Source organism: Rattus rattus, chromosome X (assembly GCF_011064425.1).
Source record: "Rattus rattus isolate New Zealand chromosome X, Rrattus_CSIRO_v1, whole genome shotgun sequence".
In the NCBI taxonomy this organism is placed as follows: Eukaryota; Metazoa; Chordata; class Mammalia; order Rodentia; family Muridae; genus Rattus; species Rattus rattus.
The window spans coordinates 61,927,972-61,949,473 of NC_046172.1; the positions used below are offsets into that span (position 1 = coordinate 61,927,972).

Consider the following 21,502-nt stretch of genomic DNA (forward strand, 5'->3'; position numbering starts at 1 on the left):
TTCTTTTGCTTCACTAGCAAAACCCGGTTACCAAAGCAAGGCCATGACTAAGAGGAAGGTGGAATCCAAAAACTCTTGCAAGTCCAAACTCGAAAAGGACCACATTTTTAACCAAAAATCTTTCTCAGATAATTATCTTCACCTCCCCAACAGCAAGTCTGAGATAAGCAATTCTTTCACCCAAAAGCAGCTGCTAGGTGGGGGTGGGGAACATACCAAGAACATGACAATAATCATAATCATCGGAGTTTTGCACATACATTTTCTTCAACACATTTCCTCTGACCTTCCAGCTGACCCAACAAATACTAACAAACGGATCACCAAACAGGCAGTATAATCGAGCACCGAAAACTTCTTTTTGTTTGATTTTAATGAGTTCTTATTTCTTCAGAAGCATAAGCTCAGGCACAAATTGCATTGCATTCTTGTAAAAAGATTATGCATACATTCAGCAGTAAGAAACAGCCTACCTCATTCCTCCACAGAAAAGAGAAGAGAGATAGAAACAGACACACAGAGATGGAGAGAGAGTGCCTGCGCACCAGAGTGTTAGAGGGAGGGAGGGAGGGAAGGACAAGAGGGTGGGAGGGAGGGAGAGAGGGAGGAAGGAAGGGAGGGAGGGAGAGAGGGAGAAGCAGAGGGAATGAATCGATTTCTAGGTTAAAAGCAGATAAGCCCTTACAATAGGGCATCAGCAAATGAACCTACAATTTCAATGAGGGAGCAGGGTGAGGCAGGGAGGATGGCGAAAGATCCTCTCTGCTAGTAATTACTAAGTGTTTATCTTTAAGAGCAAAAGAAAGATTTTAAACAGATGCCAGGTTTTCTCACCTAACAAATGCACGTTTACATTTACCAATCTCCGCTCCTATTACTTTATGCTGTCATAAAAATAATCACCAATTTCACAGGAAATAGATGCTCCTTAGCTATATAAAGGAATGGCAGAATACGCTCACCTTGCTCTTAATTTTTTTTCTCATTTTCTTGCATTTTCTTCAGATCTGTCTTCTTAGAGAAACTAATGCCTTAATGACTTTCTGGTAGCTGCAAGCCTTCTTTTATTTCAGCTAAATATATGAAAATGTATGCAAATTTAAATCAAGCTTAACCTAGGAGCTCTTGCAATATATTTAATGGAATTTCAAACCAATAAGGGAACTCTGATGCCGTCTTCTGTAAGAGCAAATATAATTACACAGCTAGGTTGCCTCCAAAATTACAAAACAAAAGGGCATTTTTAAAACTTCAGATTTGTGTGGGGTAGTATGTTTTGTTTTTTCCGAGCTAGTGTAATTCTAAAATCTTTGCATTTCTCCCAACTCTGCTTCCAAGCAACACCTTTGCTTGCGGCTGTGGAGCACTTGGCGTTAGTCTTTTCTAACTCCTAAAAGCCTTTCCTCTAACCAAAATTTGAAAACCAGTGGGGTCCCCAAGGCTGAAAGCTAATCCAAGCTTTGTGGCAGTTATGGAGGAATGGACAGAGTTGAGAAAGATGTCTAGCTACCAAGATCTCTCACCGGGTTCCTTCCCAGTTTCTCAACCCCCTTTCTTCTCCCTGATCTCATTTTCCCTCTCTCCTCATTTCTCCTCTCTGATTCTCTAAATTTTCAGAGAACAGTAAAGGAAGCATATTTCTCAATATTTCCTTCACAGTGCCAAGGAAGCAGGATGCAAATGTTTCAAAGAGTTGTCAAGGGGTAGCACTAGGCAGGCATGCTTTCCCTTCTGCCTATTGGGAGTGGGGGAGTGGGCATTCAGTGTGTCGGGGTGAGCGGGGTGAGCATGAAAGATGACTGTGGGCTTCAGCAAGCAGCTCCTCTGGTATAGTGGAGAAACCTCTGATGCGAACTGGCAGGGGAGCCAAGATAAAGCCAGGTTTCCAATTAACCAGCAAACTTCAAACCGACTGAGTCTTCCAAATATCACTTTAAGATTTACATTCCAAAACCCTTCAGCTCTTCATACTCTTAATGAAATTTTTGAGGAAAAAGGGGGAGGGGGAATCTTTTTCCTAGAGCTTTTTAGTTTCTTGTGAAAAATAAGTGAGCAAAATACACTGGAATAGCTTTTATTGGATCGTGGAAATTTTATTTTGGGTTCTGATCTAAGACATCGCTTCGCTCAAAGTTTGTAGATGCTTTTTATTTTTCCGACCACCTTAACCCAAACACTAACTAAACCGGAATTCTTTCATGCATTAAAATCAAATGTTATTTTAATTTGTTTTCTTTCTTTCTTTATTTTAATTTAAATAGACTAGAAGGAGACCTGAAACTGAAGTTAGTCTCCTCACTGCCTCTCCATACAAATATGTCCCTTCCATTTATTCGCCACAAACAATCATGTAGTCTCCGGGAGGGAGGGGGGAAAGGGTTAACTAAAAGAGCCGCTGCCACTCTGAGCTAGGCAGCCAATGGAGCCTAAAGATTGATTCACTTCCTGCTTGGGTCTCACTGAAACTCCCGAGCTTCGCCAGCCTAATTTGGAAAGCGAGCTCGGCCTCCCGCACCACCATTGGCTGTGTTTATGCCTGGCCAGGCCAAGTCGCACTGCGATTGGCCTCGGCGGGTGCCGGTAACCCGCGCTAGCGGCTTTGGTTCCCTGCACCATAGATGTCAAAGGCTGAAGCTGCCCTTTGCCACATTATAACTAGTAGAGGATCCTCATCGACCATGGCCACAGCTGCCTCGAATCCCTACAGCATTCTCAGTTCCAGCTCCCTCGTCCATGCGGACTCTGCGGGCATGCAGCAGGGAAGTCCTTTCCGCAATCCTCAGAAACTTCTCCAAAGTGACTACTTGCAGGGAGTTCCCAGCAATGGGCATCCCCTCGGGCATCACTGGGTGACCAGTCTGAGCGACGGGGGCCCGTGGTCCTCCACATTGGCCACCAGCCCCCTGGACCAGCAGGACGTGAAGCCGGGACGTGAAGATCTGCAACTGGGCGCAATCATCCATCACCGCTCGCCTCACGTAGCCCACCACTCGCCCCACACTAACCATCCGAACGCCTGGGGAGCGAGCCCGGCTCCAAACTCGTCCATCACGTCCAGCGGCCAACCTCTCAATGTGTACTCGCAGCCAGGCTTCACGGTGAGTGGTATGCTAGAGCACGGGGGACTCACTCCACCACCAGCTGCTGCCTCCACACAGAGCCTGCATCCAGTGCTCCGGGAGCCTCCAGACCATGGTGAGCTGGGCTCGCACCACTGCCAGGACCACTCGGATGAAGAGACTCCAACCTCTGATGAGTTGGAACAGTTCGCCAAACAATTCAAACAAAGAAGAATCAAGTTGGGTTTCACGCAAGCCGACGTGGGGCTGGCATTGGGCACACTGTATGGCAACGTGTTCTCGCAGACTACCATCTGCAGGTTCGAGGCCTTGCAACTGAGCTTCAAGAACATGTGCAAGCTGAAACCGCTGCTAAATAAGTGGCTGGAGGAGGCTGATTCATCCACAGGAAGCCCGACCAGCATTGACAAGATCGCCGCTCAGGGCCGTAAACGCAAGAAGCGAACCTCCATTGAGGTGAGTGTCAAGGGCGTACTGGAAACGCATTTCCTCAAGTGTCCCAAGCCTGCAGCACAGGAGATCTCCTCGCTGGCAGACAGTCTCCAGTTGGAGAAAGAAGTGGTGCGTGTCTGGTTCTGTAATAGAAGACAAAAAGAAAAAAGAATGACTCCGCCAGGGGATCAGCAGCCACACGAGGTTTATTCGCACACGGTGAAAACAGATGCGTCCTGCCACGATCTCTGACTGGAGGAAGCAAGGAGGTGGCCCGCTGCACTGGGAGCAGTGCTGATACAATTCTCTCTTTACCTTCCTTTCAGCATTACATTCTTTATTATTGCTATCTCTCTAGCTTGCTAGCTCTTCCTTTCTTTCACAGGGGTTTCTAACTTCTTATGACTTATGTTGAAAAGAAACACAGACGCGCGCGCGCCCGCGCGTGTACACACTCACACACACACACACACACACACACACACACACACGCACACACACACACACACACACACACACGCACACATTCAAGCTTCTCAACTCTGAAACACAATTATATTAAAGCAGTCCAGGTGGGGACCCCATATTCCCTGCTGCCAGGGCTATTTCCCTCCAACCTTTTCTGCTGATCAATATATATTGTTTACTCTGAGTAAGATTTGTTTGGTTGCTCCTCTCTAAGAAGGGCAGGAGCTGGGTAACGGGTGGGGGGCGGGAGAGGGTGGAAGACAGATGTGTGCCTATGAATAACCTTTCAGCGCCTTGGTTATAGCAGCTGTATTTCAGGTGAAATCTGTTTTACAATAGACTAGTTTTGCATTTTTTAAAACTTCTATAGCGTTTCTAAATGTCTCCGGTGTTTTACTACAAGCTGTACACAATATTTGTGAGATAATTTGTATCTAATCGACCACTCCACGTTATTATTGCTATTATTATTATTTCTTCATTGAGCTGATGGGTTTTTAATTGCTAAAAAAGGGAGGGGAGGCTGGAAGGAGGAGAGAGAAAAATGCTCACCTCCTGCACTCCCACAATCTGCATGGAGAGGAGAGGAGTGGAGAAAGTTGTTGATGTTTCTATTTTTCCCCCGGGGACTGAGTGCCTATATGGGCAGAACAAGCAAACTGAATGGGTTTGCAAAGTAGCCTGAAGGCTATTTCGCTGCTTTTTTGCCCCCTTCCCCGACTTTCACGGAACTGTGGAGTCCTTGAAGATTTCCACAGCACAGATCCCGGTGCCCCAGAAGGATTCAGCTGTGGCGCGAAGAATGGGGTGTGAGCGACCGGAAGAATTCTGAATTCACCGAGGTCCTGAATGCCTGTGCGTGAAGTTTCCCACAGGCTGCCAGCACAGTCGGGTTGACAACCTGCGCTACCCTACTTACACTCTCCTAGATGAAAGACTTGGCCTTCACAAATGGTGGCTTTCAACGGAGACCGCGACCCAAAGACGCTGGCAACCGCTTGGGCCAGCGCCTCCCTGTTCAGTTCACCTCCAGTTTGCCGCTCGCTCTCAGGGTGAGAAACGCTCTCGGTAGGGTGGTGAGAGGGTAGGCATCCTCTGCTTTGTGCAGAGAGACAATAAAATAATTGGCAAAAGTCACGAAGATTCTGGTCCAGCCGCACACCACCTCCTCCCTCTTGTACATACCAAGGTCTGAGTGAGCTCTTGGTCTCAGTGTCTTTGACAAGCACAGCTGGTGGAAGCCCATGGCAAAGATTGAGCGAGCTAGCAAGCGCCTGGGCGGCTAAGTTTATGCTTTTATTTTCTTTAAAAAAAAAAAAAATCTGTGTGTATGTATTTCTGTGCGTGTGTGGCGTGCGCGTGCAAACGTATGTGTGTAGATAGCTGTGTGTATCGTATTACTGTATAAAAAAAAAACTAAAAAAAAAAATCTCCTTAGACTATGTAGAGATCCCAAAATTAAGCGGTTGCCGTGGCTTTATGGCTAGCTTTCTCTCAAATCCACACACAGGACAGGTTCACAGGTGCACCTCATCCCCAGCAAGCACTGTGTGCTGGCCCAGTGAAGCTTCCATGCCCAGCCAGCCACAGCAGGCCTGACCAAAAGGGGATCTTGCCAGGCTGATCTCAGGATTCAGCTTGCCGGTGCAGCTGAGGTAGACAAAGCTTCAAACTACCTAAGGACCAGAGAACCTTGTGCCCCTTGTGGAAGATGTGCTAGTATGGGCTGCCAGGTTGACCACACTGTGTCTCCCCTAGCCGCAGGTCGAAGAGCATCTATTAATTCAAATTCCAGACCCTTTCTTTTCCTTTTTTTTTTTTTTTTTTTTTTTTTTGGTTAAGGCTCTGCATTCTCTTAGTTTTAAGTTTTAGTTCTGTGATTTTATTTTCCTTGTTCAGTTCATGTTTCACAAATGTTCGAGAGGGGGGTGGGTTATTTGTTTTTGTTTTTTGTTTTTTCTTTGCAGTTAAACGCTATGGTTCAAACCTGAGTTAACCCAAATATTTCTGCCGACTTTATAATTGTACAGTTTTGTATATTAAACGTTTTTGAAGTTATTAATTTAAAAAAGATCATTTAGTTTATTCATTTAGTAACTGATGTATAATAAACGCTATTTTCATTAAGAGTTGCTTTTTCAACTATTTTATTCAAATTGCCTATTGCAGTTCCCAACGATTATTTATTTTCAATAAATTCTGCATTGTGTTTAAATGGAAATTGTTTCAAAGATGAGTTGGGTGTCAAAAAGAAAACAATTTGCTGTAATGTTTGATGTGAGCAGTTTTAGTCAAGGGGTTTATATTGACGCAATATTTTATTGTTGTAAAAGATTTAAAGGGTTTAAATAAAACATTTTTCCAAAAAACAAAAAAAAAAGAAAAAAAGAAAAAAAACCAAAACTGTTTTCTTCTCCTGGCTTTCATGTGCTGTGTGTGAAGTGGGGCATTTAAAGAAGCACATCCTGCGTGAGCAAGGCATTTGCTTTGCATCGGGTTAGAAACCGTTAGATTTTGTTTTGATTCTGGTTTCTAGTCCCCTGACTTATGCCCTTTGGTCCAGAAATACACTCTCAAACACAATACCTGTTTGTGCATTCATATCCATGTGCTGGAGAAAAATGTACTCCTCAATGGTGGAAAGCCAGGTAGGAAAGTCCTTAGTGTTTTCAGAGAGCATAATTTCTTTGTCAGTGTTTTCTAATCGGTCCCCCATCCTGAGAGTATACCCAAACCTTCCCTGGACTTGTACATTTCTTACATACTCATCTCCTTCTTCTGTCTCCCCATTCCTGACATGCCCTTCTAGTAAGGGACCGGGATATGTTTTTAATGTAAGCGTTAGTGTTCATCTTGAGGTTCTCCCTGGGCCCAGAAACCTCAAGCAAACTGTCTGTCTGAATCCTTATATGTCTGGTTTGTAAGAAGAAAATGAACAAACAAAAATAATAAGGATTATGAGACAGTTGGGGGGATTTTGATTTATTATACTCATCTTTCCATTCCCACATATAATTTTACATGTATTATTGATTTCATAAATCCTTCCATAAAATAAGGGACTGCTACCTGTCGTGGCAGCTAAAGAGTAATGTATCAACTATGAGACAATTCTATTTAAAAATAAGCATGCTTTGTTGAGCCTTTGATTTTGATTGGTGCATTTGAAGAAATAAACAAAATACAGTTTCTGGCAATAAATACCTCTTCAACACATACTCTGATATAGATATTTCTCTTAGACAAGTCATAATTGTTTAATCACTTTAATAGGCAATGATTATGATATATTCTTGACTTTTTTTTAGATTGCACCATTATTTATAGCTGTCTAGTAAAACACACACATGTGATTCTTTTCTATGAAACATGCTACATGTTATGTGTATATTCACAAATATATCCCCTTTATACAAAATATTGATTGTTTTAAAATCATTTTTATTTATGTGCATGGGTGTATGTCTTTACATATGCCACATGTGTGTGAATGCTCATAAAGGCCAGAAGATGGTGTTTGATGCCCTGGAGTTGAAGGTAATTGTAAGTCACCAAACATGGCAAGCTGGAGTTCTCTAGAAGAGGTGAAAGCTCTTTTAACTACTGAAGAGTCATCTCTTCAGACCCATATTGATTTTATAGTTATATCTACAAGTACAAAATCTATATTTTGTACTTGTAGATATAACTATAAACCCATTGTTTCTATTTTGGTTCACAGAAACTATTTCTTATTCAACATCTTGTAAGGAAATTTGTAGAATATAAAGTTCATTTTCTTATTGAAGAACCACACATAACTAACTTTCAGTGTATTTTGAACTCCTATATTATGTCCTATGCAGATATTTTAGGACGTAGTGATATGAATATATAGACATAGAAATCACCGGTATTTTATTAATATATTAATATGCATTATACATATATCTCTATCTCAAATTTGATTCCTTTATGGAATTTTGTCATTCTAAACAATAACCATAACAGTGACCTTTCATGATAATCTTCTTTTCAATCTCTGTATAAATAGCATGATACTATCATTAAAAATCCAATGCTAGTGCTTTTGCATAAGATTTTCCCTGTCTTAAGGTTGTTGCTTTTCCAGATCCCCACCAATGCCTTTGCAGAAACAGCTTTTGTCTTGGATTTTTCAGGCCTTTACAATTGTAGCTCTTTCTTAGGAAGAATTAATGGACATAAAAGAGCAATAACAGTTAATTATAGCTAACAGTATGAAGGCAAAAAGTTTCATTTCCAATAACATGTCAGAATAATAAAATAGTGAGAAATTGTAAGGGGTGCTAAGGTGAGACTAGACTGTGCAGGTGTTACACATGTGTAAATAAAGACAAATAAGTAACTTCAGTCTATCTACACATTCATACAGAGACTGATAGTCTATATACTTGTGCATAAATAACAAAAGGGAAAAATACTAAATTATATAAATTATTTCTCTATCAACAAAAAGAGGAAAATACTATCCATGGAAATTAGTTGTTTATCTTTAAAAAGAACCAGATTGAGACAGTTATTGCCTAAATTATTACATGAGCAGTATTTATCTTTAATAAAATCAAGCACTGTTCCTTGAAAATAGTTAACATTCAAGATTTTTACTCGCTCTTTTGCTAGTCTGCCATTGTTGCTTTAATTGTTTGTACTGCTACAAGTTGAACATATGTTTCTGTTCTTAAAATATCTTTTGTATGAAGTAGAGATGAGACCAAGGAAGAGAACAAGAATGTAAAAAATAACTAGAGGTTGAAAGTAGTTTGCAAGAGAGAAAAGTGTATTTCTCCCACTTCTCAGATCTTTTTAAAGACACATATGGAACCTCCAAGTTGTGGAAATTATTCCATGACTTGGTGATTAAAATTCAAACATGTGTGACTTTCAAAAACCCAAAAGTCCCTAAAGAAAAGGCAACACTGTAGAAATCATCGATATCATTCACACTTATGTGTTCTGTAAAATAAAAGTAGAATATTCTTTATACATGTCCCAGACAGTATTTTTAATGTAGTAACCCTTCAACTTACTCACTTACAGATGTTAATTTTTAAAGTATTAAGAGAAATGAACACACAATATGTTCAACATCAATTAAGACTTTTACAGATAAAATGAAATCAAGGGGCCTTTTCAAAAGAGCACTGATGGGGAAAAGCTTGTATGGTAGAAGATTTTGAAACTTATGGGAACATTGAAAAGCACATAGCCAGAAAAACCAAATTGAGTCAACTTCTGCCACCTGCAAGAAATGAGAAACTCTTGTAAAGAAAATCCAGAAAATTAAGCCCCATGTGTATTGAAATGAGGTGACATTTGTTCACCATCATTTCTTTTATTGATATAGAATTTATACCCATTCACACACAACATAAGTCATTTGTTTGAATATTGTTTTCTATTTATAAGACTTCTTGTTTACCAAGAAAGTTGACTTATTCAACCACAGAAAAAGCCTTATTAGAAGATAGTTTCACTATATAAAGGAAGAATTGTGGTAGCTTATTTTGAGGTGAACTATACAAAATTTAACATGTTTATAGACACATGCCCCCAACCATAAACACCTACATCTCTTGTTTCCAAACCCTCCTCTATAAACCAATAAACAAAAAACAGGCTATCCTTAAAGGTAAGGACATTGATCAAATCATGAGATATGGGTTTTCATCTTTCTAGATACACAAGGTTTGTCTCCATTATTCCTGTATAGGTAACTAAAATGGGGGAAAGAAGACTTCAGTTCATAGAAACATTGCTAGTTCTATCATAAACCTAGTTTCACTGATCATCCCTTTAATCCAGCACACACACACACACACACACACACACACACACACACACACACACACATGCTGATTTAGCTCCTTGACTTGTTATATGGTTAGCAATGCATATTATCTCAGCCATTCCTGGAAAGAACTTGATCATGAAACATTTTAATATTATTTCTCATTTAGACGAGCTATTTTCATATATTATAAAGCCATTAAATATGGCTGGTTCTCATATTTATGTAGTCCTTCCTTTCTCCCTTTCACCAGCATAGAAAATGTTGTTTTAAATGTAAATTTGTAAGGCCATAGTGAGAGGCTATGAGCTTGGTCCTGGGGAGACTTCATACCCCAGAGAAGGGGGATGCCAGAGGGGAGAGGTGGGAGTGGGTGGGTGAGTTGGTGAGCAGCCTCTTGGAGGAGAAGGAGAGAATAGGGGTGTTGGACTCATGGGGGACAGGAAGAGAACATTTGAAATTAAATAAATAAAGTAATTAATAAAAAGATACATATTAGTATGTTCCCAAAACATTAAAAGTAAATTCATGGTACATAATTTATTTTTGATAAACGTTTTCTTTCTTATACTGCTTCAAGATGAATGCATAAAACACTAGACTCTAGAAAAGATTACTAATTTACATATTTTTAAAACTTTATTTTTAAAGCTTAGAAATTAGAGTTGTAATAACTAGATACAATAGTTTATTAGGCTTCAAATGATATATAATTACAAACCACATAAAGACCTGAGTTTGGTGGAACTGTTGCAAAGAGTAATAGTGATTTTCTTAATGTTTGATCACTCTCAGTCTACTTATCATGGGGCTGATAGTAACCATAGTTAAGTAATATTAATTTTGGTTACAAATCTATTGCTCCAAAGCATATGAATTCATATGTAAATTATCAGAACCAAAAGTAGATAGTATACCAACAGTGGTATAAAAAGTGAAGGGAAAAAACATATTTGTGAGATGTGTTGGTAGAGACTCTGAAGAATAGTATACAGTAGTCATTGTTAAAGGATAAGGTTTAAAGTGCTCTCTTTACCTGTGAACAGCAAGCATTTCTTTACAAATGCCCCCTTTCCATTATAGGAAAAGAGGCTGAATGTTTTAATCTGAAAGTTTAAATTTTGAGTCTCTCATTAAGTTAGGAATGGTTGAAATTAAAAATAAACATACTTTAATCCCCTACATTTTACATGCTATTTCAAGGGAATTATTCTGAAATTCTCTAAATTTTACATAAAAGTGAAACTAGGTTTTGTTTTGTATTTTAAAAGTAGCCTTTTATGTCGGCTCATTCCTCTCCCTACCACTAGCCATGGATGACTAGGCAGTGTTTACAGATGTTCCCACTAGCTTTCCAAGGGCAGGTCTGCAACACAAAGAGCACGTTTCCCACCCGGAGAACTCCAGTCTGAAGTGGATGTTTAACTGGTCAAGCCCTGTAATACATTTTACCGACTAATATGCTGCTTCTGCACGGCATAGATTGAAATCTTCTGTTGAGCTAGAAAACTCTTTTAATTTTCATCAATGAATTAAAAATACATTGGAATAACTGAGTATTTTTAAAATGCTAAACTTAAAATTCTTTTTTCTTTATCATATTTAAGTTTGGCTTAGAGAATGCACTAAAATAATTAAAAATAAAAACAGTAGTAACCTTTCAAGTTTCTAGTATACTTTTCCTCCGTAGGAAACCTTAGGAACTTAGGAAATGGTGCTCACACTATGCTTTGCAATAGCCAACATGCAAATCACAACAAAATGGTCACTTCAGGCAACAGAAAATGACCACACACAATCTGTGCAAGAAGCTCATTAATATCAATAGACATCTTGTTCACAATTGAAGGGCACTCTCTGCTATGGGTTTCATTCATTGCTGTGTGAGAGCATCAAAGTGCACAGGCTCACAATCTAGTCCCACAAATTAAACTCCTGTGACATAGGTGAAGAAAGCAAATAAAAAGCATTCATGCACATATAATAACTATTGGTTAAATGTGTCTTTAAGCTTTTAGGAGAGAAACACATGTAATTTGGTTATAGAAAACAGCAGTAATCAAGTAGATGTTCATTTGAGATATGCAATACTTTTGATTAAAATAATTTTAAACATGTCAGAACTATTTTCAGAAAATAGGTTTTTTTTGTTTTAAGATATTATTGTCATCATTATTATTATTAATTATTAATTATTAAACTTATATCCTACCACTGTCCCCCATCTTGGACACCCCCACAAGCCTTTTCTCATCTCCTCCCCCACTTCTCTGAGCTTTAGGGCTTTAGGGGGCTCCCTTGTCTAACATACCCCAGCCACACACATCAAGTCTCTGTGAGCTAGGCACTTCCTCCCACTGAGGCCAGACAAGGAAGCCCAGCTTGAAGAACATATCTGAAAAATAGGCAATCACTTTTGGGATAACCCAAGCTCTAGTTGTTCAGGACCCTCACGAAGGCCAAGCTGCACAACTGCTACATATGTGCAGGGAGGCCTAGGTCCAACTCGTGCATGTATGCTCTTTGGTTGGTGGTTCAGTCTATGAGATCTTCAAGGTTGCAGGTTAGTTGACTCTGTTGGTATTCTTGTCGAGTTCCTATCCCTTTATGAATTTTAATCCTTCCTCCTGTTCTTCCATAAGCGACCCCAAGCTCTATCTACTGTTTGGATGTGGGCGTCTACATCCATCTGACACAAATGCTAGTTGGAGCCTCTCAGAGGACAGCCATGCTAGGATTGTGGGATTGGTCTCAAGTTGGACTGGTTATTGGTTGGACATTCTCCCAGTCTCTGCTCCATTCCCTGTTCCTGCATTTTTTGTAGACAGGATAAATATTGGGTTGAAAGCATCCCCCAATACACACATACACACACACACATGCACACACACACACACACACACACACACACACACACACGACAAAGTATATGCTCACTCTTTATACTTTTTTAATCCCTATATTGTTTTATTGAAAATATCCATTAGTTCTTAAAACTTTGTCTCTACAGTAAGTTACATTATATAATGCATTTAAATTTTATATTGCTAAAAGAAAGTTATACATAACCTCTTTCTTGATAAATGGAGTTCTTCACTAACACAGCTCCATTTGGGCAACATTTTCCATTTGAAAGAGTTCCTATGTCAAGCTTCTTTTCAGCAAACAACACAGTCTAGAGATAGGAGAGGAGGCAGAGACCACATGTATGCTTTCTGATTCATTCTCTATTGATACAAGCTTTTCTTTTATTGAAAATTTTCTTTATTTACATTTCAAATGTTATCCTTTTCAGGTTTCCCCTCCAGAACCTCCCCATCTTCCGACCTCCTGCCTCCATGAGGGTGATCCCCAACCACCCACCCACTCCCTCCTGCCTCTCTACACTGGCATTCCCCTACACTGCAGCATCAAGCCTTCACAGGACCAAGGGCCTCTCCTCCAATTGATGCCCTACAAGACCCATGCTCTGCTCCATATGAGACTGGAGCCATAGGTTCCTCCTTGTGTACTCTTTGGTTGGTGGTTTAGTCCCTGGGAGCTCTGGGGTGTCTCGTTGGTTGATATTATTGCAAACCCCCTCATTTACTTCAGTCCTTTCTCTAATTTGTCCATTGGGGGGCCAGTTCTCAGTCTAATGGTTGGCTGCAAGCATCCTCTTCTGTATTTGTTAGACTCTGGCAGAGCCTGTCAGGAAACAGCTATATCAAGCTACTACTGTCAGCATGAATGTCTTGGCATCCACAATAGTGACTGGGTTTGGTGACTACTACATGTGGGATGGATTCCCAGATGGGGTGGTCTCTGGATGAACTTTCCTTTAGTCTCTGTTCCATACTTTGTCTCCGTATTTCCTTCTGTGGATATTTTGTTTCCCCTTCTAAGAAGTACTGAAGCACCCACACTTTTGTCTTTCTTCTTCTTGAGCTTCATGTACTCTGTAAATTGTATCTTGGGTATTCTAAACTTTGGGATTAATATCCCCTTATAGTAGTCTTAAGCTGGGACAATACAATCTAGTGACTTCTCCAGTCACCAGTACTATCATACAAATAAATATTGTTCTGCATTCTGAAAGTTGTTCAAAATGGCTGTGGTAGAGCCAGGTGGACTATGTTTTAAATGCATTACCATAAAATAGAGATTCAGTATAGAGACCATTAATAGTTTAATACAGAGTATTTTAACCCATTTGACAATGAGGAATTCTACAGAAATGGTGACTCCTTTGTGGTGAAAAGAGTGCAGCTGGTGTTATCCTTGCTTTCTGATAGTATGAAAGTGTTTATTTCTTCTCAGACACATAAAAAATCCAACCCATCTGCAATAAAACTGGGTACTTAGTATAAAATATCTGTTGCTTTAAATGCTTTAGACCTGCCCTGACCTTGTCCCATGCCTCTGGCTGTCAGACTGTTCAAGACCCACTCAAAGCTCAGTGTCAAATTAAGAAGTGACAAGAAGGGTACGAGATAAGTAATAGCTGAAAGCTATTCTCTCTCTTTCCACGCATAAATATATAAATTCCAAAATCCAGCAGTTTTAGCTGAATAAATATTCATATTTTATATACAAGTTTGTATAATAAAAATAGCAAGACTTCTATTTAATAAACATTTATTGAGTGGCTCCTGTGAGCATGGCATTACTGAATTAGAGTATGAAGAGTGTGCAATAAAGAAAGGGCATTGTATTAAAAAAATAACAATCCCTGGGGTAAAAGGAGAAGAAAATGTAAATATACACAATTAACACTTAATTAAATGGGTATGTAGTATTGTAGATGTGTGTGCTAATATTGTAGTTTTATTATACACATTCATAAGCACAGCATTTCTTTTGTGCTATTTTAATAGTGTATTTTTTTTTTAGATTTTTGTAATTGTTAGTTAGCTAGACACTAAGTTGTTATTTGCAAGTTCTAAATGATGTTCAACTCTGATTAGTCTGATTTTTTTCCCTGTAGTAAAGTTAAAAGAAAATAAAATCCAAGAATAAATGCAGTACTTTTGGGAAAGACCCTTTCTATGATTCCTCTCCCCATTTGCATAAATGGCAGGTAACCTAAGCAAACTGAAAATGCTTCCCTTCCCTATTTTCAGCTACTACTGGATTAGAAGATGCAACTCCAAAGGAAGACAACAAGATCAACCAACCAGACCCCCTAGACATCCCAGGAACTAAACCACCAACCAAAGAGTACACATGGAGGGACGCATGGCTCCAGCCACATATATAGCAGAGCATGGCCTTGTTGGGTATCAATGGGAGGAGAAGCACTTGGTCCTGTGAAGGCTCAATGCTCCAGTGTAGGTGAGTGCCAGCCAGGGAAGGCAGGAGGAAGTAGGTGGGTGGGGGGAGCACCCTCATAGAAGCAGGGCAGGGGGACTGGGATGGGGGCTTCCAGAGGGGGGAAACAAGAAAGGGGATAACATTTGAAATGTACATAAAGAAAATATTCAATAAATAAAAGAAATAAAAGATTAATCTGTCAAACACTTCTGGAACTACTAACTCCTGCTTGAGTTAAGGAGGGAAAAGCCTCACCAGTAGGTGCTGGAAATCAAATTCCAAAACAAGGAGATTCTGTGTGATGCTTCCACTCACAGTGTGCATTCCATCACATGACATTTAGGACTTAGTAAAAGCACCAGGCAAAGTCAAGCATGACAAATACATTTGCAGACCAGAAATTCCTGTTAGAAATTTTAAGGACTTTGTTTTTTAAAACAAGAGAGGGAAAACAAAACCTCAAAAATACTGGAAGGAGCTCTTTGTGTACAAAAATTTTCTCAGCTAAAAAGCTGGCTTCACTGAAAATTTTCAGTAGTGTCTTTTTGTGGACTGGAAATATATTAACTCATTCTATGAATTCAGCAACTTGTGTGGAAATGGTGTTGATATTTGCAATGTGACTATTTAGTTGACATGTTAGAATGATTTTCAGAGCTTGAAGAAACTTGAGTCTCTAACAGAAACTCATTAAGCATGGAATGCATTCTTTTTCCTTCCCTACTTTTTAAAATGCATTCAACAAAGTGAGGCTTTCAGCACTATTTTAAAATTTCCAATTATTTTTGGGAAAATATGCTCAATGTGAAATATGTTCCTTAACACCGATAAAAGAAATTATCAGCAGAATTAAAAACACCCTCAATTGTCCTGCATTTGCACTCTTTTAGGTTACCAGCAGAGAGTAATTAGATGCAAAGGCATGCTTGTCTTAGAGCAAAGAGCTAGCAATACAGTGGACAATGTCATGAGTATGACATCTTCCTAGCTAAGATTTCAGGGACAGACTTGCCACTATTATCATTCATGCTCTTTGGGTAACAGAGATGAAATGAGAAACTGGGGCACAGTCACACCAGTGCAATAAGTGGGTCTTGTGCCAATGAAATCTTAGTTGAATGAATAATTCATTTAGGTCTTTTCAGGAGTCATCTTATGTAGCTGTTAGGATAGAATAGTGAATAAAGATACAAGTGAATAAATGCCATTGCAAGCATGATGATCTGAGTTTGATCCCCAGAACCAATGCAAACCGAGCTGGACTTGGTGCCTGCATGTGCTTCTAATAGCAGTGCTTTTGACCAGAGGTGGGTGGATTCCTGGTGCCTTCTGCATATTGAGCCTAGCCTTCTTGGCAAGTTTTAATCCTGTGAGGGTGAATTCTGAGGAACAATATTCATGGTTGTCCTCTGGCTTCCACACACATGTAACACACACACACACACACACACACACACACACACACACACAATCAGTGGGGTTTAAGTCAGCATCTTTGCTGCAGCACGCAAATACTTTAAATTTCCCCATCTCTCTCTGTGTCTCTCTGCACTCTGTCTTTGTCTCTGTCTATCTCCTGTCACTTTCTCTTTGTCTCTGTCTGTCTCTCTGACATACATATATATATATGTGTGTGTGTGTGTGTGTGTGTGTGTGTGTGTGTATGACAATTATATTAAAATTTAAAAGAAAAACCTCCAGGATAAGCAAGTTGTAATATTTGCAGATGGAGGAGAGAATGATAAGAGAAATGCTGCTTGAATATTTATAGTTATCTCCAAAAGCTTTGTAGCAGAAAAAAATTAAGGTATAACCTTGTTTTGCTTATTTTCTTGATTATTGTGATAGAATATCACTGTGCAGCTTTGAACTACAGATCCTCTTGCTTCTGCATCATGAGATGTAGAATTACAGACATGTACCACCATCTTCATCTAAGACATCATTGAACAATTTTAAAAGTTGCCTCAATTATTTTCCCACCGTTTTCCTTTCATTCATAAATTTTCATGACTCTGTCAATCCATTTTCCATAATATTCCAGGGTTGCAGTTTAAGGAGCTATGCGGCATCGAAGCTTTGGGGCTTCAGTTTCTTCATCTGTGCAATGTGAATGTTAATTGCATTTATCTAATAATGTTGTGAAGATTAAGAATATAAACCATACAAAACCAAAATTATGCATAGTTAGGGTTTATGGAACTAAGTTTTACTGCTCTGTTTATTTTTCTATATTTTGTACTATATGGTAGGGTGTGAATTTGCTGAGATGTGTGTAAGTAGAGTGGACGGAAGATTTCTGTTTTCACATTGACTATTGTGCTGCCCTTCATTTTCTCCCACCAACACCTATGGCAATTCTAATTTATATAAGCAACATGTTCAATAGATTTGTCTCAGCATTATGTATAACTCCACAGACATTGACTGTAATACCATGGATTCAGAGTGTCATGATCTAGACAACCTAGAATCTGTTCTTATTTAACAAGACAAGTAAGTGACACTTTGCAACACCAACTACCACAGTAATCCATTTTTCTCAGCCCACCTAACAACACAATGAAAGACAAGGATATCTCACCATACCGAGGGCGAAAATTGCTGGAGTATAGGAACATCCATGTATTTTTCAATCTAAAATATGAACAATAAACATTGATATTCTTTTATTTAACAACCATAGCAACCACTATTGTGTCTCCCACTAAAGGAAGCAATTCAAAATTAGCTCCATTATAGAAATATGTGAAGTCCTACAAAAAGATTCTTCTGTGTTCATTGTCATTTAGAAAAAGCAGACTCACATTAGCATATTACCTTGCCCATTCTAAACAAAACTCCAGGGTGGGTTCTATGAAATTATGAAACCGTATATATTCTAGGTGAAAGAATAAGCAACTGTACAACTTTGACCTTTTCAGAGCTTATGCCGTGTGATTCACTATCCATCTCTAGTCCTCCTGTTTTACAGTTTTAGTAACCTGTAGAGATAAAGTGGTATGGGCAACCAATCAAACTGCAGAATATTGAAAAGGTTAAAGTCTATGTTTATGAGTCTATTAAATGTTTATAGTTTTTCACAGACTGCACTGGGCCTTCACACTATTGTACCTTATTCCTGTAATAAACATTACAGCAAGAGAAAAGTAAGAAAAACAATTCCTTTCTCAAAACAAAATGTGTAATGAGAATACAGAATAGTATAGTATATGTTAATTTGTTCCCATGACAATAACTACAAGAAAAATGAAAAATAATGCCAGCCTAAACCACTCACAGTGAAAACAAGGATTATTCAGAGGCTGTAAGAAACTCGGTTTAAAGGCTCTGGTCCTTAGAGTAACAATTACATTTTATTCCTTGGAGAACGGTAAAGACATTCTCAATGTGGGTCTATGCATAATCATGAAACATCTGACTCCTTTCTAACCTTTCTAGCTAAAGACTGGTAAAGAATTTTATTTTTGTCAGGTAATTAGCATAGTGTATATGCAATCATTTATATATTTGCTTTATTCTTGAATAAGAATTGTTGTTTTCCTAAATAATAGTAAATGTACCTAATTCTTTATAGAATAGTTATATACTATATGAAAAAATATTTGTTTTGTTTGAGCATTAATTCAGATGTCAGACCTTATAAACATAATAAAAATCATCTTCTATATATAATACACATGCAAATTAGTTATATTTAGAGTTTCATCTTCACAGAAAATTCAAGTATGTAGGAATAAATTCCAAAGACCAATAGATGTCAACTTTAGTCTTACTGACCTTAAATAAAATATGTTAATCATTTTCTTTTGTTTCAAAAAGTATCTTAGTTAGATTTCCAAAATTATTATAAATCATAGAAAAATAACAAACATCAAACACTGGTTAAAAATGTTTCTTTTCAGCAGAAAGAAATTAAGAGATGTTTTTAGATTTTAAAACAATTATAACATAATACTAATGAGAACTACAGTAGCAGCTTAACAACATCTACATTTAGTATTCTGCCATTTATTATTGTTAAAGTTCTTTTTTTTTCATTCTGTAGCCTGCCACTTTGTCTGAATAATGGTGTTCTTTGCCATACAAAAGCTTTTCAGTTTCTTGAGTTCCTATGTATTAATTATTTGCCTTAGTGATATGGGTGTGTTATGGGTGTCCTATTCAGGAAGTCTTTTCCTGTGCTGATGACTTCAAAACTATTCACTACTATTTCTTCTATCATATTCAGCGTATCTATCCTTATTTCGGTCTTCGATTCATTTGGAGTTGAATTTTGTACAGGATTATAACTATAGATCAACTTAAATTTTTCATGCAGTCACACAGTTTGACTAACACAATTTGTTGAGGGTATTATCTTTTTCCAGTGTGTGTATTTTTGCTTCTTTGTCATTAATGAGGTGTCTGTAAGTATAGACTTGTGTTTTGGTCTTTAATTTGATAACACTGATCAATGCATCTGCTTTTTTGCTAATATCCCGCTTTACTTTTTATTATATACATCTATTACACCACTTGAAATAAGGAATAGTAATATCTCCAACCATTTTTTTATTATTATTCAGTATTGATTTTGTTATACTAGCTTTTTTGTTTCCGTATGAAGCTGTAATTTTTTTCCATTTCTTGAAGAAATTGTAGTGGAATTTGGATGGAGATTGCATTGAAGAGACCCCATGGAAACACCTAAACATCTCACACTTTTATCAAAACTATCAATTGCTCTCCATAAACTGATGGTAACGTCCTATTGTTGAAAAAAAACATTTACAAATCCTGTTGAACATAGAGAAGTTGAACTGGTGCCTAACTAATGCCTTTACCTCTATGTGCTAGTGTTCATGACACTAGAAGATACTCTGAATGCTACCAGAGGAGAATAATCACCACCAAGACAACTGCATAAACCCTGTGACTATTGCATGACATGCTGCTTCAATAGTGGCAGAAGTGTTCTAAGAGTAATAAGCCACTAGAATTTATAATAAAAAGTCTCAGTCCATGAGATGGAACACATGCTGAGACTAGATAGATTATTAACCTGGAGAGAACCCAATTCCAATTGTTCTGTAAAGGAACATGGCAGGAAAATTATTCTCCATGACATGCTACTATCAGTGCCTCACTCTGCTGTTATCAGAGAAGCTTTTCCTTCTAGTAGAAGGGAACTAACACAGAGACCCACAACCACACAATGTGCAGAGAATGAATGATTTGTAACACTTATTATTGAATGGAACATTTTTATCAAATATTCCCACCCCCCAGGGCTCAGGGACTTATGGGAAAAGGGAGGCAGAAAGGTTATACGAGGTGAAGGAGCTTGCAATCTTATAAAAACAACAATGCCAACCAACCAGAGCTCCCAGGGACTAAGCCACTACCCAAAGACTATATATGGACTGACCCAGGGCTCCAACTGCATATGTAGCAGAGAATAGCCTTGTTGGGCACCAGTGGAAGGGAAAGCCCTTGGTCATATCAAGAGTTGGACCCCAGCAGGGGAATATGGGGGCAATAAGGGTATGTATAGGGGAATACCATGGGGGGAGCGAGAGGCGAAGGAATGGGCCTTATGGACAGGAACCCGGGAGGGGAATTAAACATTTGAAATGTAAGTAAAGAAATATATCTAATAAAAAAAAAAAAGAATATGACTAAGGAATAAATATTGCTTTCAAGATAGGTCTTACTATGTAGCCAAAGCTGGCCTAGACCTTTTTATTAAAAAATGACAATTAAAAAAAAGACAGGGACTAGGTGTTACCAAGAAGCAGTACTGTCCAGATACAAGTAACCTGAACTACATATGAATACACAGAGACTATGTCAGCATGCATTGAGACTTGCAAAGGCCCAAGCCATATGGGGTCCCAGTGCTGACTCAAAGAAGTAGATATGAGCTCTCATTCTGACTGAGAAGATATCTTCAATTAATAACTGCTTGCAAAGAAAAATATAGGTTTTTTTTCTGATGAATTCTTCCTGGGTATATTAACCACGCTAAAGGGTAGGCCCCATAGCAGCAAAGTCTAGAAATACAAAAATGAGCTCAATATTTTTCTGGACTTTTGTCCCATGTTGTTTGGGAATTTTTAACCTACTGGTATTTTGTTTTGTGTGTTATGGTTGATTTTCTGTTTCTCAGTTTTGTTTCACCATGCGTTGGTTCCTTGGTTTATTGTTTTGTTCATTTCTTTGTTTGTTAGAGAAGAGAGAAAAGGGAGAGAGAGAGAGAGAGAGAGAGAGAGAGAGAGAGTATTTATGGGGGGGAGAGGAAGAATAGAGTGAGAATAGGGAATTTGTGATCACAAAATATATAATATTTAATCAATAAAATATTTTTAAATATGATAGTTCAAAAGATCTTTTCTTTGTGTGCATGTGTGTGTGTGTGTGTGTGTGTGTGTGTGTGTGT

General features: G+C 38.5%; 1 protein-coding gene across 1 annotated transcript; it reads left to right on the forward strand.

Annotated features, from left to right (window-relative positions):
- The first annotated feature begins 2,615 nt into the window (after positions 1-2,615).
- On the forward strand, positions 2,616-14,954 carry Pou3f4 (POU class 3 homeobox 4). The gene is made up of 2 exons (XM_032890307.1): positions 2,616-3,641; positions 14,892-14,954. Exons 1-2 carry the CDS (start codon positions 2,619-2,621, stop codon positions 14,904-14,906), a joined length of 1,038 nt encoding a protein of 345 aa, XP_032746198.1. The 5' UTR covers positions 2,616-2,618; the 3' UTR covers positions 14,907-14,954.
- Positions 14,955-21,502: the final 6,548 nt, after the last annotated feature.